The 24,637-nt window shown below is 34.5% G+C and overlaps 1 protein-coding gene across 2 annotated transcripts in view; it reads left to right on the top strand.

The window, feature by feature from the left end:
- BDP1 (B double prime 1, subunit of RNA polymerase III transcription initiation factor IIIB) overlaps window positions 1-24,637 on the top strand; it is an 80,513-nt gene that overhangs the window by 22,087 nt on the left and 33,789 nt on the right. For both annotated transcript variants that reach the window (XM_061129592.1, XM_061129591.1), the window contains exons 12-24: window positions 3,214-3,369; window positions 5,886-6,045; window positions 7,664-7,740; window positions 8,614-8,809; window positions 9,736-9,869; window positions 12,243-14,280; window positions 15,000-15,184; window positions 15,634-15,856; window positions 17,412-17,590; window positions 18,489-18,696; window positions 19,632-19,768; window positions 23,266-23,464; window positions 23,724-23,911. In XM_061129592.1, the coding sequence (XP_060985575.1) occupies window positions 3,214-3,369; window positions 5,886-6,045; window positions 7,664-7,740; window positions 8,614-8,809; window positions 9,736-9,869; window positions 12,243-14,280; window positions 15,000-15,184; window positions 15,634-15,856; window positions 17,412-17,590; window positions 18,489-18,696; window positions 19,632-19,768; window positions 23,266-23,464; window positions 23,724-23,911 (4,080 nt within the window). The remainder of the gene's footprint in view (window positions 1-3,213; window positions 3,370-5,885; window positions 6,046-7,663; window positions 7,741-8,613; window positions 8,810-9,735; window positions 9,870-12,242; window positions 14,281-14,999; window positions 15,185-15,633; window positions 15,857-17,411; window positions 17,591-18,488; window positions 18,697-19,631; window positions 19,769-23,265; window positions 23,465-23,723; window positions 23,912-24,637) is intronic.

Genomic DNA, 24,637 nt, shown 5'->3' with positions numbered 1-24,637 from the left:
TACTTTCTGTTTCTGTGAGTTACTTTAGATACTTCAAGTACGTGGAATCACATAATATTTGTCCTCTTATCAGTAGCCTATTTCACCTAGCATAATGTTTTCAGGGTTCATCCATATTAAAGCATATGACAAGATTTGTTTTTATGGTCAAATAATATTCCTTTGTAGGTATATATCACATTTGCTTTATTTGTTTGTCTGTCAGTGAATATTTATGGTGTTTCCATCTTTTGGTTATGAATAATACTGCAATAAACATGAAATTGAAGAAAATTCTATAAGATCTGTTTTCAGATCTTCTGGATAAATACTCAGAAGGAGAATTGCTGGATCATATGATAATTCTGTTTTAAATTTTTTGAGGCGCCTTCATATTGTGGCTGCATTTCGGCTTCCCTGGTGGCTCAGTGGTTAAACCGTCTGCCTCCAGTGTGCGAGACCTGGGTTCGATCCCTGGGTCGGGAAGATCCCCTGGAGAAGAAAATGGTAACCCACTGCAGTATTCTTGCCTGGAGAATCCCATGGACAGAGAAGCCTGGTGTGCTACAAGCCCACGGGGTCGCAAAGAGTCGGACACGACTGAGCGACTTCACTTTCTTTCACATACTGTTTTTATTGTGGCTGCATTTTACATTCCACCCAGAGTTCATAAGTATTCCAGTTTCTCCACATTCTTGCCTGCATTATTTTATTTTTTAAAAATTAATATCTGTATATTTTAATTAATATATTTTAGTTAATTACATTTTAAAAATTAATATAACAGCTCCTAATAGGTGTGAGATGATAATTTATGGTTTTGATTTGTATTTCCCTGATGATTGTGATATTGAGCTCTTTAAATGCTTAAATACTTGTCGGCCATTTGTATTATCTTCTGTGGAGAAATGTGTATTCAATTCCTTTTCCAATTTTTTAAAAAATGTTTTTTTATTTCTTTCTTTTTTGGTTGTACCTTGCAGCCTCCTGTGGGGTCTTAGGTCCCTGGCATTGAACCCCTGCCCCTGCAGTGGAAGGGTGGAGCCTTAACTTCTGCCAGGGAAGCACACTTTTCCAATTTTTTAATGGAGCTATTTGTGTTTCTGTTACTAAGTTGTAGAAGTTCCTTTTCTATTTTGACTATTAAGCCCTTGTCTGATGCATAGTTTGCATACCTTTTCTCCCACTCAGCAGGTTGCCTTTGACTTTTGATTGTTTCCTTTGCAGTGCAGGTTTTTAGTTTGATGTAGTCCCGCTTGTCTGTTTTTGCTTTTCTCACCTGTGCCTTTCGTGTCATGTCAAAAAGTCATGGCCAGCACCAGTCTCATGAAGCTTTCCCCCTGTTTTCCTTTAGTTTTATCCTGTAAGGTGTTACCTTTAATGCAGTGGACCTGGGTTCAGTCCCCAGTCCGGGGACTAAAATCCCATAAGTTGTGCGGCACAGCTGAGAAAGGGGAAGAAAAAATGTTACCTTTAAATCTTTAATACATGTTGAGTTAATTTTTGTGTATAAGATTAAGGTCCAGTTTCTTGTGTGTGTGTGTGTGTGTGTGTGTGTGTGTGTGTGTGTATTTCTAGCTTTCCCAACATAATTTGTTGAAGAGATTATCCTTTTCCTATTGTGTAGTTTTGGCACCCTGTCAAAGATAATTTGATTGTATATGCATGGGTATATTTCTGGGTTGTTTTTCCTGATCCACTGGTCTCTATATGCCCTTTTCTGAAAAATCTGATGAAAGCCACTTATTGTCATGTAAAATACATGTATGCACACATGCCAATTTGTTCACACAATTCAGAAGATTAATAGATTCTTTGAAGACAAGCCATAGACCTCAGGTCTTTAACTTGCTGGGTGACAGATATCTAAGTTTTAACTTCAGACACACAACTAACTTCATAGACTATGCACAAAATGATACTGATGACTTTTTAAGGGGGGAAAACAATCCTGTTATGACTGTTTAAATCCCACTGGTTTTGTAAAACAGTGAGCTGATTCTATAATTCTTAAGTCTGTAAGAGTGAAGGGTCATGAATGTAAAGACAATTTTGGAAAACAACTCTGGAGATGAAATGTATTAGCTTATTCTAAAGCTAGATCAAAAGTGTGGTACTGGAAAAGGACAAGTTGAGAGGAACTGGATGTAGAATCTAGGAAGAGAAATTTAGGAATCTGATAGATGGCAGAGGTAGCATTAGCAGTTATCTCCCATATCCTATGATAAACCATAATGGAAAGGAATAGTAAGAAAAGAATGTGTGTGTGTGTGTGTGTGTGTGTGTGTGTAACCAGATCACTTTGCTGAGTAACAGAAATTAACAATATTATAAATCAGCTGTACTTCAATAAAAATAGATAAGAAAAAGAAATATATATGGTAAAAAAGAAATTAGCAGGTAGAGATTAAATTAACCATTCATTAAATGGTGTTTAGATATGAAAAAAATGATAGTAGATCCCTATTTTACTCTATGCAGTAACTTTCATAGATTAAAGATGAGATATATAAAGCAAATCTTTAAAAGTTTTAAGAGAAACTGTAGAGAAATATTTTTGAAATGTCAAGGTTTTCTTAAGACATAAAAAGCACAAAGTTTAAAGGATAAAATTGATAAATTCAACTGCAATAACATTAGATACTTCTATTGACAAAAGGCTCCATGAAGTGAAAAAAAAGAAAAGGCAGCAAAAAATAAAGCATGTCTAAATGTGAATTTGTGTTGAAAGTGAATGCTGGCCACTACCTAGTCATTATCTATATTATTGTTGAAATATTTCATGAATACAGCAGTCCTCTCCTTCCATGGTGTACTGTGAACTGCAACTTGTGTGTATTGCAACTGTGTCCTTGATTTCCATGACTCTTGGGTAACGCGGTAGTACTGTATGAAGGACTACCGGTGATAAATTTTAATGAGAAATAATTCCTAAACTTTACACATACATTTGATTTGTGAATACCGCGTAGTTAAGAGTTTTTCATTTTGTAACTTCTTCAGCACTTAACCCTGTTCTGTGACTGTTGCTGTCTCCAAAGGTACAGTGTTTTAATAACATGGTTCAAGAAGGATCTTAGAGAAACCAAATACCTGTTTTGTTTATTCCATGATATGAAGGATCATCTTCCAAAGTTTTGACTTTGTATATTTTAAAAAATCTTTTAAGTGATTAGTAGAAGATGTATATTACTAAAAGGTTCTTTTCCCAATATATTTTCATTTCCTTCATAGTCAACGAGATGTCATATCAGGAACAGCTGAGACTGCAGACTCAAACACTTCAGACTTGCCTTCATCAGAAGGCGGAGTTAGAGCATTGTGTGAGGTGAAGAGTGCTGTACAGTGTTGTACAGAAGAAAGAGACGTTGACCTAAAAAGTAAATCACTGTGAGTATTTTACATGGTAGGGTTTTAAAGTTTGTGTTTAAAATTTTGATAATTTATCATTAAGAAGTGATAATAATGTTGTTTTCTTAAGGGATTAGGAGGGTACCATAGACCATTTAGTATGTAATTGTACTGTGGACTGAGAGACATCAAAATTTTTTACTTCTGTATCTCATTACAGAAAGATTATCTTTTTTATCTGATGTATAGTGGTGATAGGAGTTATAGCAAAGTGGTAACTTACAGTGAAATTCTAAAATAATTTGGAAACGTAAATATTTGCTATGAGATTTAACTTTTACTTGATCTGAGTTATTTTTCATACCTGTTGTCAAAGTAGTAGATTTTGATATTGATACTTTAAAGAGATTATGTGTTATGCTTGCTGGTGTGAAAATAGTGGTTAAATTAATACCTTCAGTAAAAACAATAAAAGCACTGCAAGACTCTTCCTTTGAAAAGATATCTCAAAAATTCAGATTTCCTTTTTGTCTCCTCAGATGGGCTTAAAAGGTATTTGTTTAGTTTATGAATTTTTATTTTCAGTAAAGCATGGTCACATTGAGAATCAAATTTATTTATTTTTTAAATTGTTTTTGGCTGAGTGGCTTGTGGGATCTAAGTTCCCCGGCCAGGGATCAAACCTGTGCCCTCCACAGTGAAAGTGCAAAGTCCTAACTACTGGACTGCAGGTAATTCCCAAGAGTTATTTTTTTCCAATAAAATTAGAAACTAGTCTTTGGAATAGGCAATATATTCCTGGGGTTCAAACATTCAAAAGTACAAGAAGTTATTTAGTGAAGTATCTCTTCTGCCATGTCCCCATTTACCCAAACAAGTAAACAGTGTTACTTATTTCTGACATTCTTTCAGAGATTAAAACACAAATAACCAAAAAAACCAAAAACGGACATTAAAGCTAATACAGATACACAAAGTACATATTTTTTTTTTCACTCTTTTCAAAAACTTAGTGGTAGAATAGTATACTTGCTGTTTTGTAAGTTTTTGTCTTATATCCTCATATCTTTATGTAAAGGCCTTCTTTATTCTTTTTATAGTTACATACTGTTCTGTTGTATGGATGAATTAAGTTTATATTATCTGTGCCCTGCTGATGACTATGTATGTTGTTTTTACAGGCAGTGTTTAGAAACTTATACCACTGTCCTTTCACCTTTGTGCAGTGTATTTATAGGTTAAGTTTCAAACATGAAATTGCTAGCCCAAAGGATATATTTGTATGTGAGTGTGTGTACACTTATATACATTTGTGATTTTAATAGATGCTTCCAAAATGCTCTTCATAGGAGTTTTTCTAGTTTATATTTCCACTAACAACATAAGAAATGTCTCCCTTAACAACAAACAGTGTTACAAACTTGGATTTTTGCCAGTCTTGATAGATTGTAAAAGAAAATAGTATCTCAGTATAATACATCTACCTCTTCCTCCTTTTTGACCAGGCGTAAGTAATTCTATTATTTTTTTCCCCCTTCAGTCGCTTTTTTAAAAATTTTCTGTACCTAACGAAAAGTCAAAAGATTCGAATAATGAACAATTTGTATATGATTCCCCTTAGAGTCTCTGATTCTTAATATCTTTTCACATTTGTGCTTACTTGCTCTACTTTTAATTGGTATTCAGTATGTTTCTCATTGGGAGTGAAATTGAGCATCTCTTCATATTTCAAACCTATCTTTATTTTTTTTTCTGTGAATTCATACCCTTTGTCCAGTTTTCTAATGAGTTATTATTTTTTTTTCTAATGAGTTATTATTGGTGTTATTTTGCAGGCAGTCTTTACATTTTAGAGAGGTTAGTCTTGTAATATGAGTTGTAAAACATGCCTTGGTTTGTAGTTTGACTTACAACATATCTTTTGGCCATATAAAAGCTTTTGATTTTTATATTGTCAAATTTCTCTCTCTCTTTCTCCTTTTCTTTTTTTTCCTTTTATGGCTCCTGATTTTTTAATCAAGTTTTAGAAAGGCTTATCCTATTTCAAATTTACAAAAGAATTCATTCATATTTTCTCTGTGGTTTCACTTCAATCTTTGATTCATTTGGAATATATTGCAAGTACAATGCAAGGGATGAAACTTATTTTATTCCCTAGTATTACTAGTTTTCCCATCACCATTTAATTGAATATTTATTAAAAAGATGTATTACTTTTGTGTTCATTTCATTCTATTTTGAAATGCTAACTTTATTGTATACTAAAATCATATGTATTTTCAAGTTATCTCAGGTTTTTTTTTTGTTAAAGTTATCTGTTATTCATGTATTAGTACCACAATATTTTAATTATCAATGCTGAGTATTGTAAATATCTGATAAAACAAATTAGTAATCCTTCATTGTCCTTTTGTTCAGTTTTCTTTGCTACTTTTATTGTAAGTAAGCTTAAAAGAGTTCTTTACTAGCTCAAAATGAATTTTTAAAGAATTTTCCAGAATTTCTTTTGAATATGTCTGCATGTTGGTAAAATTTGAAGGATGTTAATTTTCTAGGGAAACTGATCAAACAGAAACTGCTAAACCAATGACAAGAGGACGACTCCAGAGACCTAAACCCAATTTATCAAGGGCAGTTGGGAAGAAATCAGTTCTTTCACGAGCTAAAACAGATGCAGAGGACAAGAGTTTACATAAAGAAACTCCTGTTGAAAAGGTATGGAGTAAGAGGCATATGGAAATTAAAATTATACAGTTTTTTTCCTAAGTAGTTGGAAATAAAAATGTTTAACTTGTAATTACAGAGTAAATGATAATAAAGCCAAGATATAAGAAATTCACGCATTAATAAATTGTCTACTAGCCTCATACATTTTCTTTAGAATGTCAGATGTATCATTTTGAACATCCTTAGTAGTGATAAAGCTATCTTTTGTTTACTTATATAAGATTTTTATTAAATGTATTTTTTAAACCAGCTATAGTGAAATTATACCCACAACTCTCTTTTCTAAACACAGATATAGTCCTCTGTCTTTCCTTTATAGATTTTCTCTTTTTATGAAAATAAACATTTCTGTATTTTTTAGTTATAACATATATTACATTTAAAACTTTTTTCTCTGAAACTATTAATTTATACTCTCTTGGGATTAGTTGATCTTTTTAATAGCTGCATCAGATTAATATTATTATTAATTTACCTACCATTTCTCTGATGTTTAGGTTGTTTCCATTTTTTTTTTAACTCTATAAGTAAAAGCAGTTTTGTAAATAGCAAAGAATAAGTTTCTAGAGGTGGTAGGAATTACTGGGCCATAGTATTTAAATGTATTTTTGGCTCTTGTTATGTATTATCAGACTGACAGTCAGAAAAAAAATGAATCTTAGGAACTCGCTGGCTGTCCAGTGGTGAGAACTCAGTGCTTTCACTGCCTGGGTCTGGAGTCAATCCCAGGTCAGGGAATTAAGAACCCACAAGCTATGTAGCCCCCCCCAAAAAAGTCTGTTTACATTTATATAAGCATTATGACTGTTTGCTTCATTATATCTTTGCCAGTATTATATTATTAAAAATGTTTTAATTTTGCTAAAATAATTCTTTAAATTTCAGTCTGCTTTTTTCCTCTTATGTGAAATCTTTCCATACTTTTTATTATATATTATTATATTCTCATAAGATGTTTTTAAATTCTAGAAAATTGGGAAAATACAGACTTATGTAAAAATTAAAATGGAAATTAATTGTTTAATCCACATGCAACAAACTGTTTCAGGATATATCCTTCCAACTTTTTTTTTTTACAAAGTTGAGTAGTATTGTTAATTCAGTTTTATATACTTTGGTATTTTCATGTTTTATAAATATTTTTTCACATCATTAAATGTCTTTTGAAAACATGATTTTTAATGCCTTCATAATTTTATAACATTTCATCTGTGAGTGTAACTAAATTTATTTAACAGTTTATTCATTATTGGATATTTGTCAGTTTATAGTATTTGCTGTTTTGCATAATGTTCCAGTGACCATCCTTGTACTTAAGTCTTTGTCTATATTTTCTTAGAATAGCATCTAAGAAATGATATTACTGGGTCAAAGAATATGAACATTATTAAAGCTCTTGATAGATATTGGTAAGGATATATCAATTTGTGCTTCTGTTAGTAATGTATGAGATTATGTGTTTAAAATGTTCTCATCTGTGTTTATGATTTTAGCAACTCTCTTCTAATAACTAGAAGTACAAAAAGAAATTTTATTATTTCCACTTATTTATTTATTATAAAGTTTTTATGTTAAGTAGATTAAATATAAAAAATTAAATTTGTAGAATCCCATGGAAAAGGATGGTATTTCTGGAATGGAGAATACAGAGAAAGGGAACCCAGAACCTGACACTGTATCTAAGTAAGTATTTAGGAAATAGAATAAAAATTGTAACTCTTAGGAATGATTGTAATGGCTTGTTTTTTACTTGCTAATGTCTGAATTTTATTTTCAGCTAGTATAATTAAGTCCATTTTTAATTGTAGGGATTGTTGAAACATTTAATAATGCTATTTATGCTTGGTATTACAAGCATAAGTATGCTTAAATAAATTTTGGTGTGGGTCCACTAGTTAACCAAATCTTGTTAGATAAATTAATGGTTAAGATGTATGTTGATGGATAATCTTATTTATAGCAAGGGGTTTCAAAAGGGCCTATTTAGGGGAATTCCCTGGTAGTCCAGTGGTTTGGGCTCTGTGCTTTCACTGCAGGGTCACACATTTAATCCCTGGTTGGGGATCTAAGATCCTACATGCTGCTCGGTGTTGCCAAAAACAAAAAAACAACAGAATATTGAACATGGAGTGAGAACTAGAATAGGTCTTGGTCCAGTATAAACCTGAACCAGTGGATTCCGGACTGTATGTTTATGCCATAATCTGCATCTAGTGCCCTGAAGGTGTATGTTACACAGTGGTGTCCTGAGTGGGTAATAATCTTCCATACTTGTCAGGTATAGATTTTTTCCAATTTTGTGGCGAAAATTTGATTTAAAAGTGCTTTTTTATAGTCATGCTTCTAGGACTATGTCTGTTCTAGAGAGTTAAGGTATTAGAGGTATGTGTATCTTTGCAAGTGTTCTTGACACTTGTGAATTATTTTGTATTCCCAAATGGTTTATTTATTTATACCTGGGAGAAGGGAGTACTGAAAATAAGTCTCTCTGTGATATACGAGTAATTATGTGACTTCAGAATAACCATTGATTTTATTCCTTTGTAATTACTGTAGTTTGAGTGAAAAAACTTGTCTGCAGGAAGATGATCAACCAAAGGCTTTCAGACCTGCACGACTAATGCGGGGCTTATTACAAAGGCCAAAACCAAATGTAGGTAAAGCTGCTGAAAGAAACGAAACTCTTACATCACAGGAAAAACCTGGTGCTGGTATAGAAAAGAATGAAAATGAATCCTGTATCAACAGAGATGTAAGTACTCTGATGACCTCCAGTTTTTTGTTAAACAAAGCATAAGCCTCCTTTCATCTCCTTTTTTTAAAACATCAATATTATACAATTATCTACACTGTTCTTTAAATTTAATGCCCATATGTCACAGCCAGAAGCTTTGCTAATTGTGAAGACACTTAGCTGTCAGCTCTGTGGATTTTAAACATGTATATGATGAATCATCTGCTTTCACCTTATGCATGTTTGGACTTGCTTTCTTCCCCCATCACTCAGCAGGTGTGATTACACTTCCCTTTTGAAGGGAATTACAGGCTTATACTTCTGTTTCGAAAATATAGGTAGGTATCTGAATTTTAACACTGACTTAAACAAAATAGAATGTTAAAAGCTCCCTACTATAATATTCCAACAACAAAGATTATAAATTTTAGATATTTACTTAATAACTGGTCTTTGTGATAAGAGTAAAAATTGGTATGGTTTGAGATTGAAATTTTCTTTTGTAGTAATTCCCAAGGTCTATAATGTGATTATAATAATCCAAAAGATTTAGAAAGACAGAACCCAAGGAATAATTTTAACAGATTACTTGCTTTCTGACTGGGAAGCAAAGGATAGGGGCTTTGAGATGAGATAAAAGGTGTGACTTATGAAATTTTCTGTGTCTTAAGAAAAAACATTAAAAAGTGCCTCTTAGGAAATTCCCTGGTGATCCAGTGGTTAGGATTCTGTGCTTCTGCTGCTGGGGGCCTGGGTAAGATCTGCTAGCTGCACAGCCCAGCCTGGGGGAAAAAAAGTGCCCCTTGAATATCATTTTACAGTTTTGAAATGTTTACCATTTTCCTTGTACTCAAATTGTACATCTTTTTCAATGAAATCTTTTATAAATGGGTGTTTCATTCTAAAATCTAAAACTTTTTTAAAAAGGTATTTGTTTTATTAAGACTCCTGAACAGATAGAAGATCAGTCATGTGAAAATTTTGAGTGTGAAGACGTTGCATCACTATCTGGAAAAAAAGACAGTTCCTTTCAAAATGTGCAGTCAGATGAGCCCAAGGCTGTTAATGAATGTCTGAGGTAAGCATTGTCTTATTGATGATATAATATTTGAATTATATCTAAAGTTTTAGAAGTTATCAAGCATTTTTTAAAAACAATAGCAATAGCAAATCAGATTGATTTGTTATCTGTTTATCAAGTTACATAATATTTGCAAACATACATTCACTTTTCAAGGCAGTTTATCTCACTGTCTTCATGTTGATTTATCACTTGTATTTCGATGAATTTTACCCATCACAAATTAGACCTTGAGTTATTAATAACATGGATAGTTATTAATATCACTTGACAAGCATATTAAATTATGTATCTATATCCAAATGTGAAAATGCTACTTACTTTAGTATTTGTTTCTTTAGGCTTAGATTGATCACACATATGTAAATCATATGTAGTACTTCTATGTATAAATTGATACCTTTTTACAGCCAAAATTCTCTGTATTTGTTATTTCCCCTCTGGAGGATACCAAACTAGATCAATAGAACTATTAGTATGCTTTAAAATTTTTTTTCCTTTTGGGAATATTCAGTGCACAAATAGAATAATAGATTCCTGTGTACCTACTATCTAGTTTCAGCAGTTATTCATATTTTACCAATCTTTGCATTCACAGTCTGGCCTGTGCATACTTTATTAAAGCTATATGAACCCGTTTAAATACTACATAACCTATGAGTGAAAGCTAGGTTTCCTGAACTACTCAAAGATCTCTGTTAGAAGACAAAAAAATTCCTTTATTCCTCTCATCTTTCTCTATTCCTTTGCTTCTTACTTCCCTCCCTGGATCCCCTCCCTACACCCCCAGCCTGTTGCTCTGCACTAGAGATTCCGGGTAGAACCCTGTACTCACAGCTGCATTGCTGCTGCTCTTCAGTTGCTAAATTGTGCCTGACTCTGCGACTCCATGGACTGTAACCCACCAGGCTTCTCTGTCCGTGGGACTTCCCAGGCAAAAGTACTGGAGTGGGTTGCCATTTTCTTCTCCGGGGATCTTCCTGACTCAGGAATTGAATCTGCGTCTCCTGCACTGGCAGGCGATCCTTTACCACTGAGCCACCTGGGAAGGCTGTATAATTGCATTATTACAAATCTCTGATACAAATATTAATTATAGCCTGACACTGTTGAAAAAAGTCTAGGGACTGAAAAAAAAGAAATATCCCTACAGGCAGATGCCCCAGAGAAGGGCTATAATGTAGGTGAGGTGGAGACAGATTTGAAAGAAACTGGAAGAGCGATTTCCCCAAGGGAGAAGATAACTGGAGTTGCTCGATCCTAGTGAGGAAGTCGATTTAGAAGAGACTGAAAGAAGAGAAGTGTCTACACCAGAGAAGGTCTGGGAGATCAAAATAGTACCCAGTCACTGGGTGGTTTTTCATTCAGTTATACATTGTTATTGGTTTTACCACCTATTATTTATGATAAAGCACAAGACAGAGTGTGCTGCTACCTTTTTGGAAAACAAGGTACTTGTAGTAGGTAGTGATTGTTATGTGCCCAGTAGCATTCAGCAGACTGCAAAATGTTTATTTTCTCTTTTGTTTCATTCCCAGTTTATATTATGAAATCACAAGCATTTAGAGAAATGACTGTACAGGAAATCTCAGTTTGAATTGTTTCTAAAAAGTGAGGAGGGGTAGACTTAGTTTTTAGTCATAAGACTGTATCTTATTCAAAGTATACGTCCATCCAGCTATTTGAGATCTTGGTTAGTTCTGGCCATATAAATGAGTTCTTTAACTCTTACGCAGGCATGTGTCTGGATAAAGGATAGTAGGGGTGAAAAGGTAGGCATAGCAGATACAAATTAGTTTAACTCCAAGTAGAGAATGGAAGAGTCTTTCTCAATAGGTATTTGCCAACACTGATATGGATGACAATTAGCAAGAGACTATTCAGGCCCAATTTGCCATTATTCTAATTGACCTAGGGCTTCTGTGGTGACTCAGACAGTAAAGAATCGCCAAAGCACCTGGGTTCAATCCCTGGGTCAGAAAGATCCCCTGGAGAAGGGGATGGCTGCCCACTCCAGTTTTCTTGTCTGGAGAATCCCATGGACAGAGGAGTCTGACGGGCGGTAGTCTGTGGGATTGCAAAGAGTTGGACATGACTCAGTGACTTAACACACTTTCACTCATTGACCTTATTGATAGATTTAATTATTTTAAAAATTTACTGTAATTTCCAAGAATGGAATTTTTTTCTCTCCTTTAATTTTTAAATTTGGCCCAAAGAGTCCTGGTGCTTCATTAATTTTTTTTTTTTTTAATTTGTGAGTTCCTGATTTTTCAGTAGTTATTTCTTAATGATCACATCTTCAATTGACAGTCTGGTTTAAAATTTTATTGTGTGTGTGTTTTCTTTCTTTTCTTTTTTTTTTTTCAGTATTCAGGAGGATAATAGAGCAAATAAAGATGTTCAAATTCCAAAGACTCGATTTCAGAAACCAAAGCCAAATATAGGAAGGAGAACTGGAAGAAGAAGAATTTCCTCAAAGGAAGAGGTACCAAAGGAGGTAATTGCCTCTGAGGAGATGACAGCAGCTTTGAGTGAAACTGCAAGACTGGAAACCTCACTAAGGGAGAAGGAACCTGTGGAGAGTAATGCTACTAAGGAAATGGAGTCAGATTTAAAAGAAATTGGAAGAAAAGACATCTCTTCCAGGGATATAATGCCAGAAATGAGTGATGTCGCTGCAGAAATGGAGACAGATTTGAAAGAAACTGAAAAAAATGACATCTCTCCCAGGGAAAAAATGCCAGAAATAAGTGATGTCACTGTGGAAATGAGGACTGATTTGAAAGAAACCGAAAAAAATGACATCTCTTCCATGGAGAAAATACCAGAAATGATTGATGTCATTGCAGAAATGGAAACAGATTCGAAAAAAACTGGAAAAAATGACATCTCTTCCAGGGAGAAAATGCCAGAAATGAGTGATGTCATTGCAGAAGTGGAGACAGATTTGAAAGAAACTGGAAAAAATGACATCTCTCCCAGGGAGACAGTACCAGAAATGATTGATGTCACTGCAGAAATGGGGACAGATTTGAAAGAAACTGGAAAAAATTACATCTCTCCCAGGGAGGAAATATCAGAAATGAGTGATGTCACTGTGGAAATGAAGACTGATTTGAAAGAAATTGGAAAAAATGACATCTCTCCCAGGGAGAAAATGCCAGAAATGAGTGATGTCATTGCAGAAATGGAGACGAATTTGAAAGAAATCAGAAAAAATGACATCTCTCCCAAGGAAACAGTACCAGAAATGATTAATGTCACTGCAGAAATGGGGACAGATTTGAAAGAAACCGAAAAAAATGAGATGTCTTCCAGTGAGAAAATACCAGAAACAAATGTTATCACTGCGGAAATGGAGACAGATTTGAAAGAAACTGGAAAAAATGACATCTCTCCCAGGGAGAAAATGCCAGAAATGAGTGATGTTACTGCAGAAATGGAGACAGACTTGAAAGAAACCGGGAAAAATGACATCTCTCCCATGGAGAAAATACCAGAAATGATTGATGTCACTGCAGAAATGGAGACAGATTTGAAAGGAACTGGAAAAAATGACATCTCTCCCAGGGAGAAAATGCCAGAAATGAATGTTGTCACTGCAGAAATGGAGACAGATTTGAAAGGAATGGGAAAAAATGACATCTCTCCCAGCGAGAAAATACCAGAAATGAGTGATATCATTACAGAAACGGAGACAGATTTGAAAAAAACCAGAAGAGAGATTTTCCCAAGGGAGGAGATAACAGTGGTGACTGATGCCACTGAGGAAAGAGAGACAGATTTGGAAGAGACTGAAAGAAGAGAAATGTCCCTACAGGAAAATGCCCCAGAGGAAGTTGATATTGGTGAAGTAGAAACAGGTTTGAAAAAAACTGAAAGAGAAATTTCCCCAAATGAGGAGATACCAGAGATGCCTGATGCTGCCGAGGAAGTAGAGACAGATCTAGAAGAAACTGATAGAAGAGAAATATCTACACAAGAAAATGCCTCAGAGGTCAAAACAGTGGGTGACAAAATGGAGACAGATTTGAAAGAAACTAGAATAGAAATTTCCCCAGGGGAAAAGGTATTAGTGGGGATCAGTGCCACAGGGGAAAGAGAGACTGATTTGGAAGAAACTGGGCAGAGAGATGTTTTCCTGATGGAGAAAGCATCAGGAAAGGTGGCTGCCATTGAGGAAATAGAGGCAGATTTGACAGACACTGGAAAAGAAATTTCCTTGACGAAAAGCAGATCAGAAGAGATTGAGGAAAGCCTGGCAGATTTGGAAAACATAGAAAAAATAGACATTTCTCTAAGGGAAAAAGAACCAGAGGAGACTGGGACCTCAGGTCGAGCTGAGGCAGATTCCTTGCAGACCAGTAGTGGTGACGACAGCACTGTGGCTTCACTGAGTAATAGAGTATGTATTTTTCTGTCCTTTAAAAATATCTTTTGAATAGTTTTTTTGGAGAAAAGTTATCAAAGTAATTCCAGGATCATTACCCTTAAATCCAATGACATACAAAATCACTAAAATTTTTCAATTGTGGAGAAGTTACTGTTCTTTTGTAAAATTTTTTTAATTCTTTTTTTTTTTTTAAAGTTACTGTTGTTAATGTCAGTTTAAAGTTACTCTTAGATAAAAGGAGTATAGGAAATTGGACTGAATTTGTGCTAACGCTAATATGAACATACAGTGGAATTATTTCTTTTGATTGTACCTGTATTAGTTTTTCTCTTTATTTTATGCCCCACCTCATTTCACTTTACTTTTAAAAGTTCCTTTTATTAAAAGTGTCCAGTTCATTGAAGTTGAAGATATTCTAACATTTTCTAGTTTTCTAATTTTTTTTGGATAGGTAATGGCATTTGTAGTTTGGAAAAAACATAATGTGCAATATATAGAAAGACTTTCCCAAATTCTGTGTTTCAGCATTTGTAAATTAAATTTCATTTTATTTAAAAATGAAAAACCTCCAAACTTATATATTTTTAGAGACAATAGAATATATAGGCTTTTGTTTGAAATGTATGAGATGGCCAAGAAGTTGATTTCAGTTTCACCATGGGCTGTTTTCTCATAGAAAAATCTGACCGAACTTTCTGGCCAACCCAATATATGTGCTGATTTATTTCCAGGACTTGGGCAGGGAAGTGCTATCCGTGGTTCATACATCTATAGAAGAAAAAAATTCTGAAAAGGAAGTGTCAAGTCAGTTGAGTCATTTGAACATTTCTTCGCAGTCTTCTGAACTTGATAAAATAGAAGACCAGAGGATGCGACCTCCAAGTGTTCCAGAGCAGTTTTCAGATATTAATTTAAGGTACAAGTATATAGGTCTGTGTGCTTTTGAAGAGAAAGCATATAAAGTTATATTTGCAGATTATTTTAAACTAAGGTTTTAAGACATACCATCTGTAGCACAGTGTTGAAAATTTTAAGCTGGTTTATGGGAAAACTGGGAGAAGTTGGAGGTCATTTTGAGAGTAGATGGTGAGAATCACCAACATACAAAATTGTGTGCAACACATACTTTTAAGTCAGTACAGGTGTGAAAAACCTGTATTTTCTTTGTGCAAAGATGATATAATTCTTGGGCTTATTCCTGGATTGTACCACTCATGTTTTTCAGGATCTACCAAATAGTCCAATTTGTTTTCCTGTTAAGACTTAGAATTAAATATTTACTGCCAGTCTCTAAGGTTGTCCTAAGACTCCACTCCCACTGCCCCTTCATTTCATCCTAAAGCTTGATAATCCTTGTTCCAAAAGCAAATCTCTTCCTCAAGAACAGACGCCATGTGAAGTTAAGCTGACACCTTTTGTGAGAAGTAGATTCAAAAGACCTAAACCAAACTTAGCAAGAGCAGCTTCAAAAAGAGAGACTACGAAAGCAGAAAAGCATGCACCTGGGAAGGAAATGGAAGCTGAGAAAACGGAGACTGTTGTGATACAGCAGAACTGTGAACAAACGGGTACTCTCCCTTCTCAACATGTGAGTGTTATTTAAAATGGAGGATTTCTGTCTTAGTTATTACAATTATTAAAGTAAAACATTTGGAGTGAAAAGTTGCAAATGTTTTCTGGTTATTTTAAAAAATGTATTTGATGCATTGGGTCTTAGTTGCAGCACATGGTTTTTGTGGGCTTCTCTTTAGTTAACATAGTACTGGCTTAGTTGCCCCGAGGCATACGAGATCTTAGCTCCCTGATCAGGAATCAAATCTTGAGTTCCCTGCACTGGATGGTGGATTCTTAACAACTGGACCACCAGGGAAGTCCTTCTCATGTAATTTTTATTGTTTGATATTATTGTCGCTCTACTTAATGTACCTCATTATCCGCATGGTTTTTGTAAGAATCTCAAATCTCTGACGATGGACAAATATCAGGGGAAGGATTTTAAGAGGCCTCAACTGTAGTTCAGGTTATTGAACTACATTATGTGACCTAAAATTCATTTGTGTGACCATAAGCCATGTAATGCAGCCACTTTCTTCACAGGGAAATTGAGAATGACAATCCATCTTTATTTCACTCTGTTGTGAAAGTGAAATAAAAAGTTAAAAGCTTGATATGAGTTAAAGGAGATGATTTTTATTTTCTTGATTAACTTAGTCTGTAAGAGATCAAGAAGTACGATACAGCATCAGAAACCTTGAAATAAAACGTTCACACTCATAAGTTGAGTGCTGTAAGTATACAAAGTATGTTTTTGAATTAAGTTCTTTTACAGCTTAATTCTTACTATACTTGAGAACATTTGTGCTTTTTCCTCCTACTCTTATATTTAAAGAAGATAAATCATGGAAATTCCCTGGCAGTCCAGTGGTTAGGATTCTGTGCTTTCATAGCTGAGGGTCTAGGTTCAGTCTCTGGGGAACTAAAATTCCATTAGCTCCATGGCATGGCCCCCTCCTCAACCCCCTAAATCACTTTTGTTGATTATTTTATCCAATTATAAAAATTTCAAATTAAAAAAAAAAACCATCTAAAAAGTTAGTCCTTTATAATGTTCCGTCTCTTCCTCCCAAGTTAATCCCAAGTAGCAGTTTTAAATATATCTACCTAAACTTTTCTGTATAGATACTTATTTATAATAATAGAATGTGTTAGTATTTTCATTGTTTTCCAAAAATAGTACCATATCTTATATTTTTTTTCATGTACAATATTGTGAACGTCTTTTTGGATCAGTATATACAAGTTAAACTTCTTTTAAGTGACTGCTATTACATTGTAAAGAAATTATAATTTATTTATTCAGTTGCCTACTGATTTGTCTTATTTCCAGTTTTTTTTTTTCTTTTCTGAGGAGCTATTATATGGCTACAATAAATATCCTTGTTATAATTTATTAGATACTTACTTGAGTGTTTTTATAAGATACATTTCTAGAAGTAGAATTGCTGGGAATTAAAATTATTGATTGATACTGCCCTATTGTATACAAAGACTGTATCAATTTATTCTTCTAATCTTTTATTAAAGTTCTTATTTCCCTATACTTTTACCAACCCTCGATGAAATTTTTTTTATCTACCTTCTAGGATGTAGCTTCTCGAATGACATCAGGAGAAAAAGACAAATTAGATCCCGGTCCAGAGGAGACTGCGATATTACCATGTGTGCAGACTGAAAAGGACCTTTCACCTTCGAGTTCTTGTGAATCTAAAGCGGAGTCTCAGTCTACACAAGCCCAGGAAAAGGAATTACTTGTCTCTGTGGGGTAAAAAGTGATAGTTTTTAAAAAATCTAAAATAGAATCAAGTGTTCATTTTTTTTTAAGATGTGTTAATGTAGTTTAAAAGTGAGTATCAAGAAAAGTTGGTTTATTTTTTATTCATGTGACAGACTGCCTAAGATAGAAAATCAGTTTTAGTTAACACGTTTTAACACTTGCCTGCTTATATTCACTGTTAGCTGCTTAGAATCTTATACAAAGCAATGCATTTAAAAAATATACCTCGTTACCTCTTTAAAAATTATAGTAAGGTACATATGGGCTTCACCAGTGGCTCAGTGGTAAAGAATCTGCCTGCCAATGCAGGAGACGTGGGTTTGATCCCTGGGTTGGGAAGATCCCCTGGAGAAGGAAATGGCAGCCCACTCCAGTATTCTTGCCTGGAAAATCCCATGGACAGAGGAGTCTGGCAGGCTACACGCGCGTCAGGAAAGAGACACGACTTGGCAACTAAACAAAAACAAAGAAACATATAAAATTTACTGTCCAACCATTTTTTAAGTGTATTGTTCAGGGTCAGTAAGTACATCATCAGTGTCTTGTGCACCATCACCACCATTTATCTCCAGAACATTTTTCTTCCCAAACTGAAGCTCTGTACCCAGTAAAGAGGAACTTCGCGTTGCCCCTTTCTCCATTCCCTGGCAGCCACCATTGTACTTTCTATTACTATGAATTTGGATATTGTAGGTAACTTCACTACCTTTTGCGAATTGAAATAACTTTTTTTAAATAAAATGAGATATAATCAGAAAGTAATTTAATTTTCATTTATTGTGCAAAATGTTTTTATAGTTTTATTAGATTCAAATTTTATATTTTTACAGTAGTTTTCATCTTTTACAATCAAGCTTTCTCTCTTTTCTCTTGTCTGCTTTTCTAGGACTCATAATATAAACACTTTTGAACAAGGAATAAAGGAAAGGGTTATCCAAACTGCTCCACTAGTAAGGGGTCGACTTCAGAGACCCAGACCAAACTTAAGAAAGGCTGGCCCGAGGCAAGTAATAGAAAAAAGTGAAACCAGAGAAACAACTAAGGAAGAAAAGACACTACAAAAGGATGAAACTGGAAAGAAATTCCTGCCTGTGGTGAGTTATTGCTGTGTAATTAAATCAAGCCCTTTAATGCATATTAGAATATCAAATGGTAGCTCAGAGTTTGCTTAGAATATAAGCACCTGATATTTACTCTAGTTAATTAACACATAACGTATTTACTTTTGTTTCAGATTTACTGTTGTGGATTTTTTTTTTTATGAAAATAGATTCCCCTCCCCTCACTAATGAACCTGTTCATTACAAAAATGTTCAATCAGTATAAAATAATACAATAATTACCCCAAAGTCTCACCACTCTGAGGCAACCACTGAAAACCTTTTGATATATCTTACCAGATATATCTCCATGCATGCATGTGTGCATACTTACATAAATTTATATAATAAAATCATTGTATGCATATTATTTTGTGACTTACTATTTTTCCCTTGTTTTACTAAGTGGTTTTCCATGTCATGAGATAGGAAGGTACATAATTTTTAACTGCTGGGTAACATTCTGCTATTTTGAATGACAATTTAATCAATCTCTTATTAATGGAGCTTTTGATATTAGAAAGAAATCTTAAGCAGTTTAATGCCCCATTTCAACAGATTTTGTTTTTCTTTTCTTTTTTTCTCTGCTAAGGGAAAATCTACATTTAAAATAAAGTGATTGTAATCCTTACTTGCCCCCTCCCCCAATTAAAAACAAATGTATTGAACTCTTTGGGAAGGAGATTCGCAACAGTTGGTTATTGTAGTTTTTAAAGCATTACATGAATGTATTACTGCAATGATTGAAAATTTCTCTGTGAATTGGCAATTTTGTTTTGGGCAGCAAAACATGAACATTGCATACACAAGTTTGAGATTTCATTTTAAAAACCTAAATACCTTTCTTAATGATGGAAATATTTTAGGAAGTATGTTCTGTTGCTAAAAATAAAAAACAAAAAACAACTAATATAGTTTTGTCATTTCAGCCAAATTCTCAAATTGCAACCGAAATTGAAGTTGTATCCTCTGAAGTGTCAGAAGGCAGAATGTCTGAAAACCAGAGTCAGGTTCTTTTAGAAAACCTTCATATTAACAAAGTAGATGTTTTAGGTGAAAAGATGAGGTGAGTTTGCTTTTAATCAGAAAATCGTAAAATCTTTCAAAGATAAAGGTTGGATATTTGAATAATTGGTTTTATGTAATTTCACATTTCATAAGTTTTTTGAAAGAAAAATAATTATGAAATTAGAATATTTTAAATATGCTTCTTGGGACTTCCTTGGTGGTCCAGTGGTTAAGAATCCCCCTGCCAAGGCAGGGATGCAGGTTCGATCCCTGATTCTGGATCCACATGCTGCAGGGCAACTAAGCCTGTGCCCCACAAGTACCAAGCGTGCGCCCTGGAGCCCACATGCCCCGGAGCCCATGCTCCCCAACAAGAGAAGCCACTGCAGTGAGAAGCCTGGCAGTGCAGCTGGAGAGTGTCCCCTGCTCACTGCAACTGGAGAAAGCCCATGCGTAGCAGTGAAGACTCGGCACAGCCAAAAATAAACAAATAAAATTTTAAAAAATCTGCTTCTTCAAATACTGTAAGAATTGCATGACTGGTGTTCTCTTAGTTTATAACTTAGCTGAGAAGTTTGGCACGCATCCTCATTTTTAAAGTAAACTTTTATGGGAGAGGTTCTTAAGTTCTTTGCATCTTTAGAAATTTACAACCTACTGATAAAATTCATAAATAGGAAGTGCTGTAAAATACTTCCCATGTGCTGTCCTTAGAGTTGTGTCCCATGCCAAATGATAAGAATGTTATCTTTTAAATGGAACGCTAGACGTTGAAGATATTTTAGAACTAATCCTTTTATTTATTACTTGCAATCTACTTTATTATTGATACACGAGCCCGTGGTGGCTCAGACGGTAAAGAATCTGCCTGCAGTATGGGAGACCCGGGTTCGATCCCTGTGTCGGGAAGATCCCCTGGAGAAGGAAATGGCAACCCACTCCAGTGTTCTTGCCTGGAGAATCCCATGGACGGAGGAGCCTGGCAGGCTACAGTCCATGGGGTTGCAGAGTTGAACACAACTGAGCTACTTCACTTTCACTTTCTTTTATTATTGATTATGTTAAATTAGGATTTGTTAGTTTCTTCTTTTTTTAATGTGTAAGGAAAATTTTAAAATCTTCTCTTTCTTGATATGGTTCATGGTCCATCTCATTTTAGTTTATTACACTATTTTTATAACTAGGTCATGTTTTAGTGAATATTTATTAGTTTTCCTCCAGAATGTCTTCAGCACTTGCAAATTGATTTTTGAGCATTCTAGCTTTAATTATATGGAATTAAGTTGATTTTTGGGAAATGAAAAAGAAATGGTACTCTATCGTTTTTTCACTCTCTGTGAAGCTGTAAGAGTAGGATTTGGGCATGATATCATCTGTTTGAACAAGTTATGCTATTGATTTAGCTTAACTGTATAAACAGTCTACTTTCATTAAGGCAGACTTCTTACGTGAAGCATTTACTGTTTTAGTATGAATTTGTCATTTCTTTTGTTTCCCTTTATGTGTGTGTATGTGTGTCTTAAAAAGCCTTTTTGTATTTGTTTTTCTTTTAAGACTAAATCTTTAACTTTAATTTTAATTAGCACGTGATAAGAGAATGCTTCATTGCAAGGGTCCCCTTGGAGAAAAGCCCTAAATGAAGTGCAGGAGCAAGTCAAGGGATTTGTGGGGAAGGAGGGAACAGCAGTTGAGAAGTACTTCAGGCAGAGCCATGTCTGACATGTTTGAGGGCCAGCATAAAGGGCCGGTGTGAAACAGGGGAAGGGAGGAGCAGTTATATGAAAGGTAAAGACTCAGTGGGAGAAGCACAGGTTATGTGGGACCACTGTCAGGATTTTGATTTTTGCTCTAAATGAGCCTTTAAAGACTAGTGACCTTTGAGTTCAGCCTTTCCTAATACCTCATTTATGACTGACTGTAATTTATAATGGGGCTTCCCTGGATTTAAATGGCTTGCTCAAAGTAACATTGGCAAGTTAGTTTTTAAACTTAACATTTTTAGAATTTACGACTTTTAGACTAGCAGATTCCTTTTTACACTCAGCCTTCATATTTTTTAATAAGCGAGATCAAACTTTAAAACTTGTATATGGAAACCCCTTACCCACCTGCCCCTTTTAGTTTATTTATTTAGTTTTGGCTGCCATGGGTCTTTGTTGTTGCCGAGAAGGCTTTCTCTGGTTGTGACGAGTGGGGGTCACTCTTCATTGCGGTGCTTGGGCTTCTCATTGTGGTGACTTCTCTTGCAGCAGAGCAGAGGCTTTAGACTTGCAGGCCTCAATAGCTGTGGTGCATGGGCTTAGTTGCTCTTCAGCATGTGGAATCTTCCCGGACCAGGGATTGAACCCAAGTCCCATGCATTGGCAAGTGAGTTCCTATCCACTGAACCTCCAGGAAAGTTCCCCACCCTCCTTTCCAGCTTTTAGCTTTACCATCACTGATACTTTCTTCAGAGTATATATTCAGTCTAGTTTTAAAGTTAGCATATTCTTATGTCAAGCAGTTTCTTACCTCTTTTAACTCTAGTAGCAGATTGAGCTTATATATGTATTTAATAATTCTTAAGTACCTTTGTAGAATCACATTTGATTGTAAGTTACTTATGCTTTAATATAACACGTTTTCCCAAATACATTAGCCTACACTTGAATGTTTTAGCTAGCATCATAACCTTGTTACGTCTTATGAACTTCCTTGGTGTTTCACTGCTGGATGAACTTAGCGGGATTGGAACATTTAGAAATGTAACTACTTTGTCGTCTAGGTAATTTATTAGAAATAAGTAAAAGATTAGTCTTTAATGCAGCTCTTTCAGAGAACTCATGATTGATACTTACGTGTCCAGTTTTTCTTTATCCAGATTATATTAGTTTTAAACTTCTTAATTCACATTGTTGCCAGTTATTAAATATTTCCCAGGAAACTTTAGGATAGCTGTTTGTGTTGCCTTGGGAGCTATGGCTGCTGTATTGAATGTTAAAACCTTGTCTTTCTCTGACTTGGCAGATACATATGGGTTTATTTTGATCTTTATGACATTGGCTGTCAGGAAACCCTTTTCTATGAGCTGACAGGCATGTGGTGGGAGAACAGACTCTAGCTTTCAAATCTGCTTTTGAACTAGAAGAATCAAGGTTGTTGGGACCAGTGTATATTTGTGCATGCTTCAGAGCCCAGTTGAGGGATTTATTTAAAGTGTCATTATGAAGTCCATCTTCAACTACTGGCATTTTTGTTTTGTATCTAGTTATTTCTCTGAAAATTACTTAAAGTAGCATGAAACCACACTCCAGAATCAATGAATGAAAGTTAAGAAAGATTGAATATCAATATATTAATGTGAAACTATTCTTCAAGCTAAGTGGAAGTTATAAAAGCTTTTAATGTTCTTTTATATCAGCACATGAGATTTCGTTTTATATGTTTAGTTTTATAGCCTGTTTATATATAGTCCTTTGAACATAGAATTGGTTTGTACCCAGAATTGTTTAACTGCAGTTGCATCAACAGGAATTCTGAATTCGGTTCTTCAACATGATTTGTATTTCATTCTAGACATGGACATGAAACGTATGTTCCTAGTCCACCACAAATGGTAAGAAGGCAGTTCCAAAGGGCTAAGCCAAATTTGGGAAGAGCACAAAGTAAGAAAGAAGCATCAGACATAGAAGAAGACAGAGCAGATCAGAGAAAGGCAAAGCCAGAAGATAGTTTGTCGCAGCGTGAAGATTCTGACAGCCAGCTTCTTCAAAAAGTAAGTTTGAAAAAATTTTTTTTTATTAGTGGGCTCTGTTTATCAATATCATGAAAGAGAACATTTAAAAAATAATTTTGCTTTTTGTATTATAACTATTTTCATGAAAGCTGATAGACTCTCCTAATATTTTGATAGTTTAGAAACCAGTCAGTTGTGTATATGTGTGCAAGCGTAGCGCTTTAAGCCAAACTACCAAACCAAATTACCATACAGATTGTTTCCATGATAATATCAGCTGTTTATTCTTAAATTTAAGGGAAAACCTGAGTTTCTGACATCTCCGGAGGTTTCAGCAAGAAAAGATTCTGTCGGTTCCAAGGAGACTGGATTGGCAAAAGAAGATGCTCCATCAGAAGTTGAACCATCTGGAAGTGTTGGAGAGAAGACTGGAGGGGATAATTCTGTGTGTGCAGTTGTTGAAAAGCAGTGTATCAGTAAACCAAGGTAAAGTTTTGTTTAACAAGTACTTTCAGAATAGTAAATACAAATAATATTCCTTATGGATGCCCTACTCTAATTTATTGATGAGTAGAAAGATGATTTGTTAACAGAAATATGGGTTGTTTTTTATTGACAGGTCTGTTTCTTTCCCACTTTTGATTTTTATTTACTCAAATTTACTTTTTAAAAATAATCTCTGAAAGATTTTTCTTTCCTACATTTAAAATTTCTGGGTATTGAGTATATTAGACATGAGTAGAAACCTGACTAAAGAGTAGTGTGTATTGCCTAAATAACTAGGATGCTAATTTGAATGGAGTCACAAACACAAGTGAAGGGTACCCTTTTCCCACAGTTTTCAAGGAAAGTGGAAGGGAGCCTAAGTTCTAAAAAAATATTGCTGTGATGGATTTCCTTCTTTTCTTTTAACTTAATCTGTTTACTTAGTAAGATAAACAATATGACTTTTTGATCTCTTATTTTGTATTTATTGGCCCAGTGTTCTTTATCCTTTTTTCTTCTAATGATTTCCAGTCTTGTATTTCATTATCACTTAAACAACAAGGGGAAAAATGGCTCACAATTAAAAACTTATTGTGAAAAATTTGTAGCTAGATAACTAAGATTTAACTCTTGAGTGAGAAACTAGTAACTGTAAATTCCTCTCATTCTCTTCACAGCATGTGTTGACAGAATGGGTGGTGAGCATTTTATATTAATGGCTTGAAT

The sequence above is a fragment of the Dama dama genome, chromosome 25, assembly GCF_033118175.1.
Source record: "Dama dama isolate Ldn47 chromosome 25, ASM3311817v1, whole genome shotgun sequence".
NCBI lineage: Eukaryota > Metazoa > Chordata > Mammalia > Artiodactyla > Cervidae > Dama > Dama dama.
Note: the sequence above shows the minus strand (reverse complement) of the source record. Positions and strands in the feature narration are given on the sequence as shown.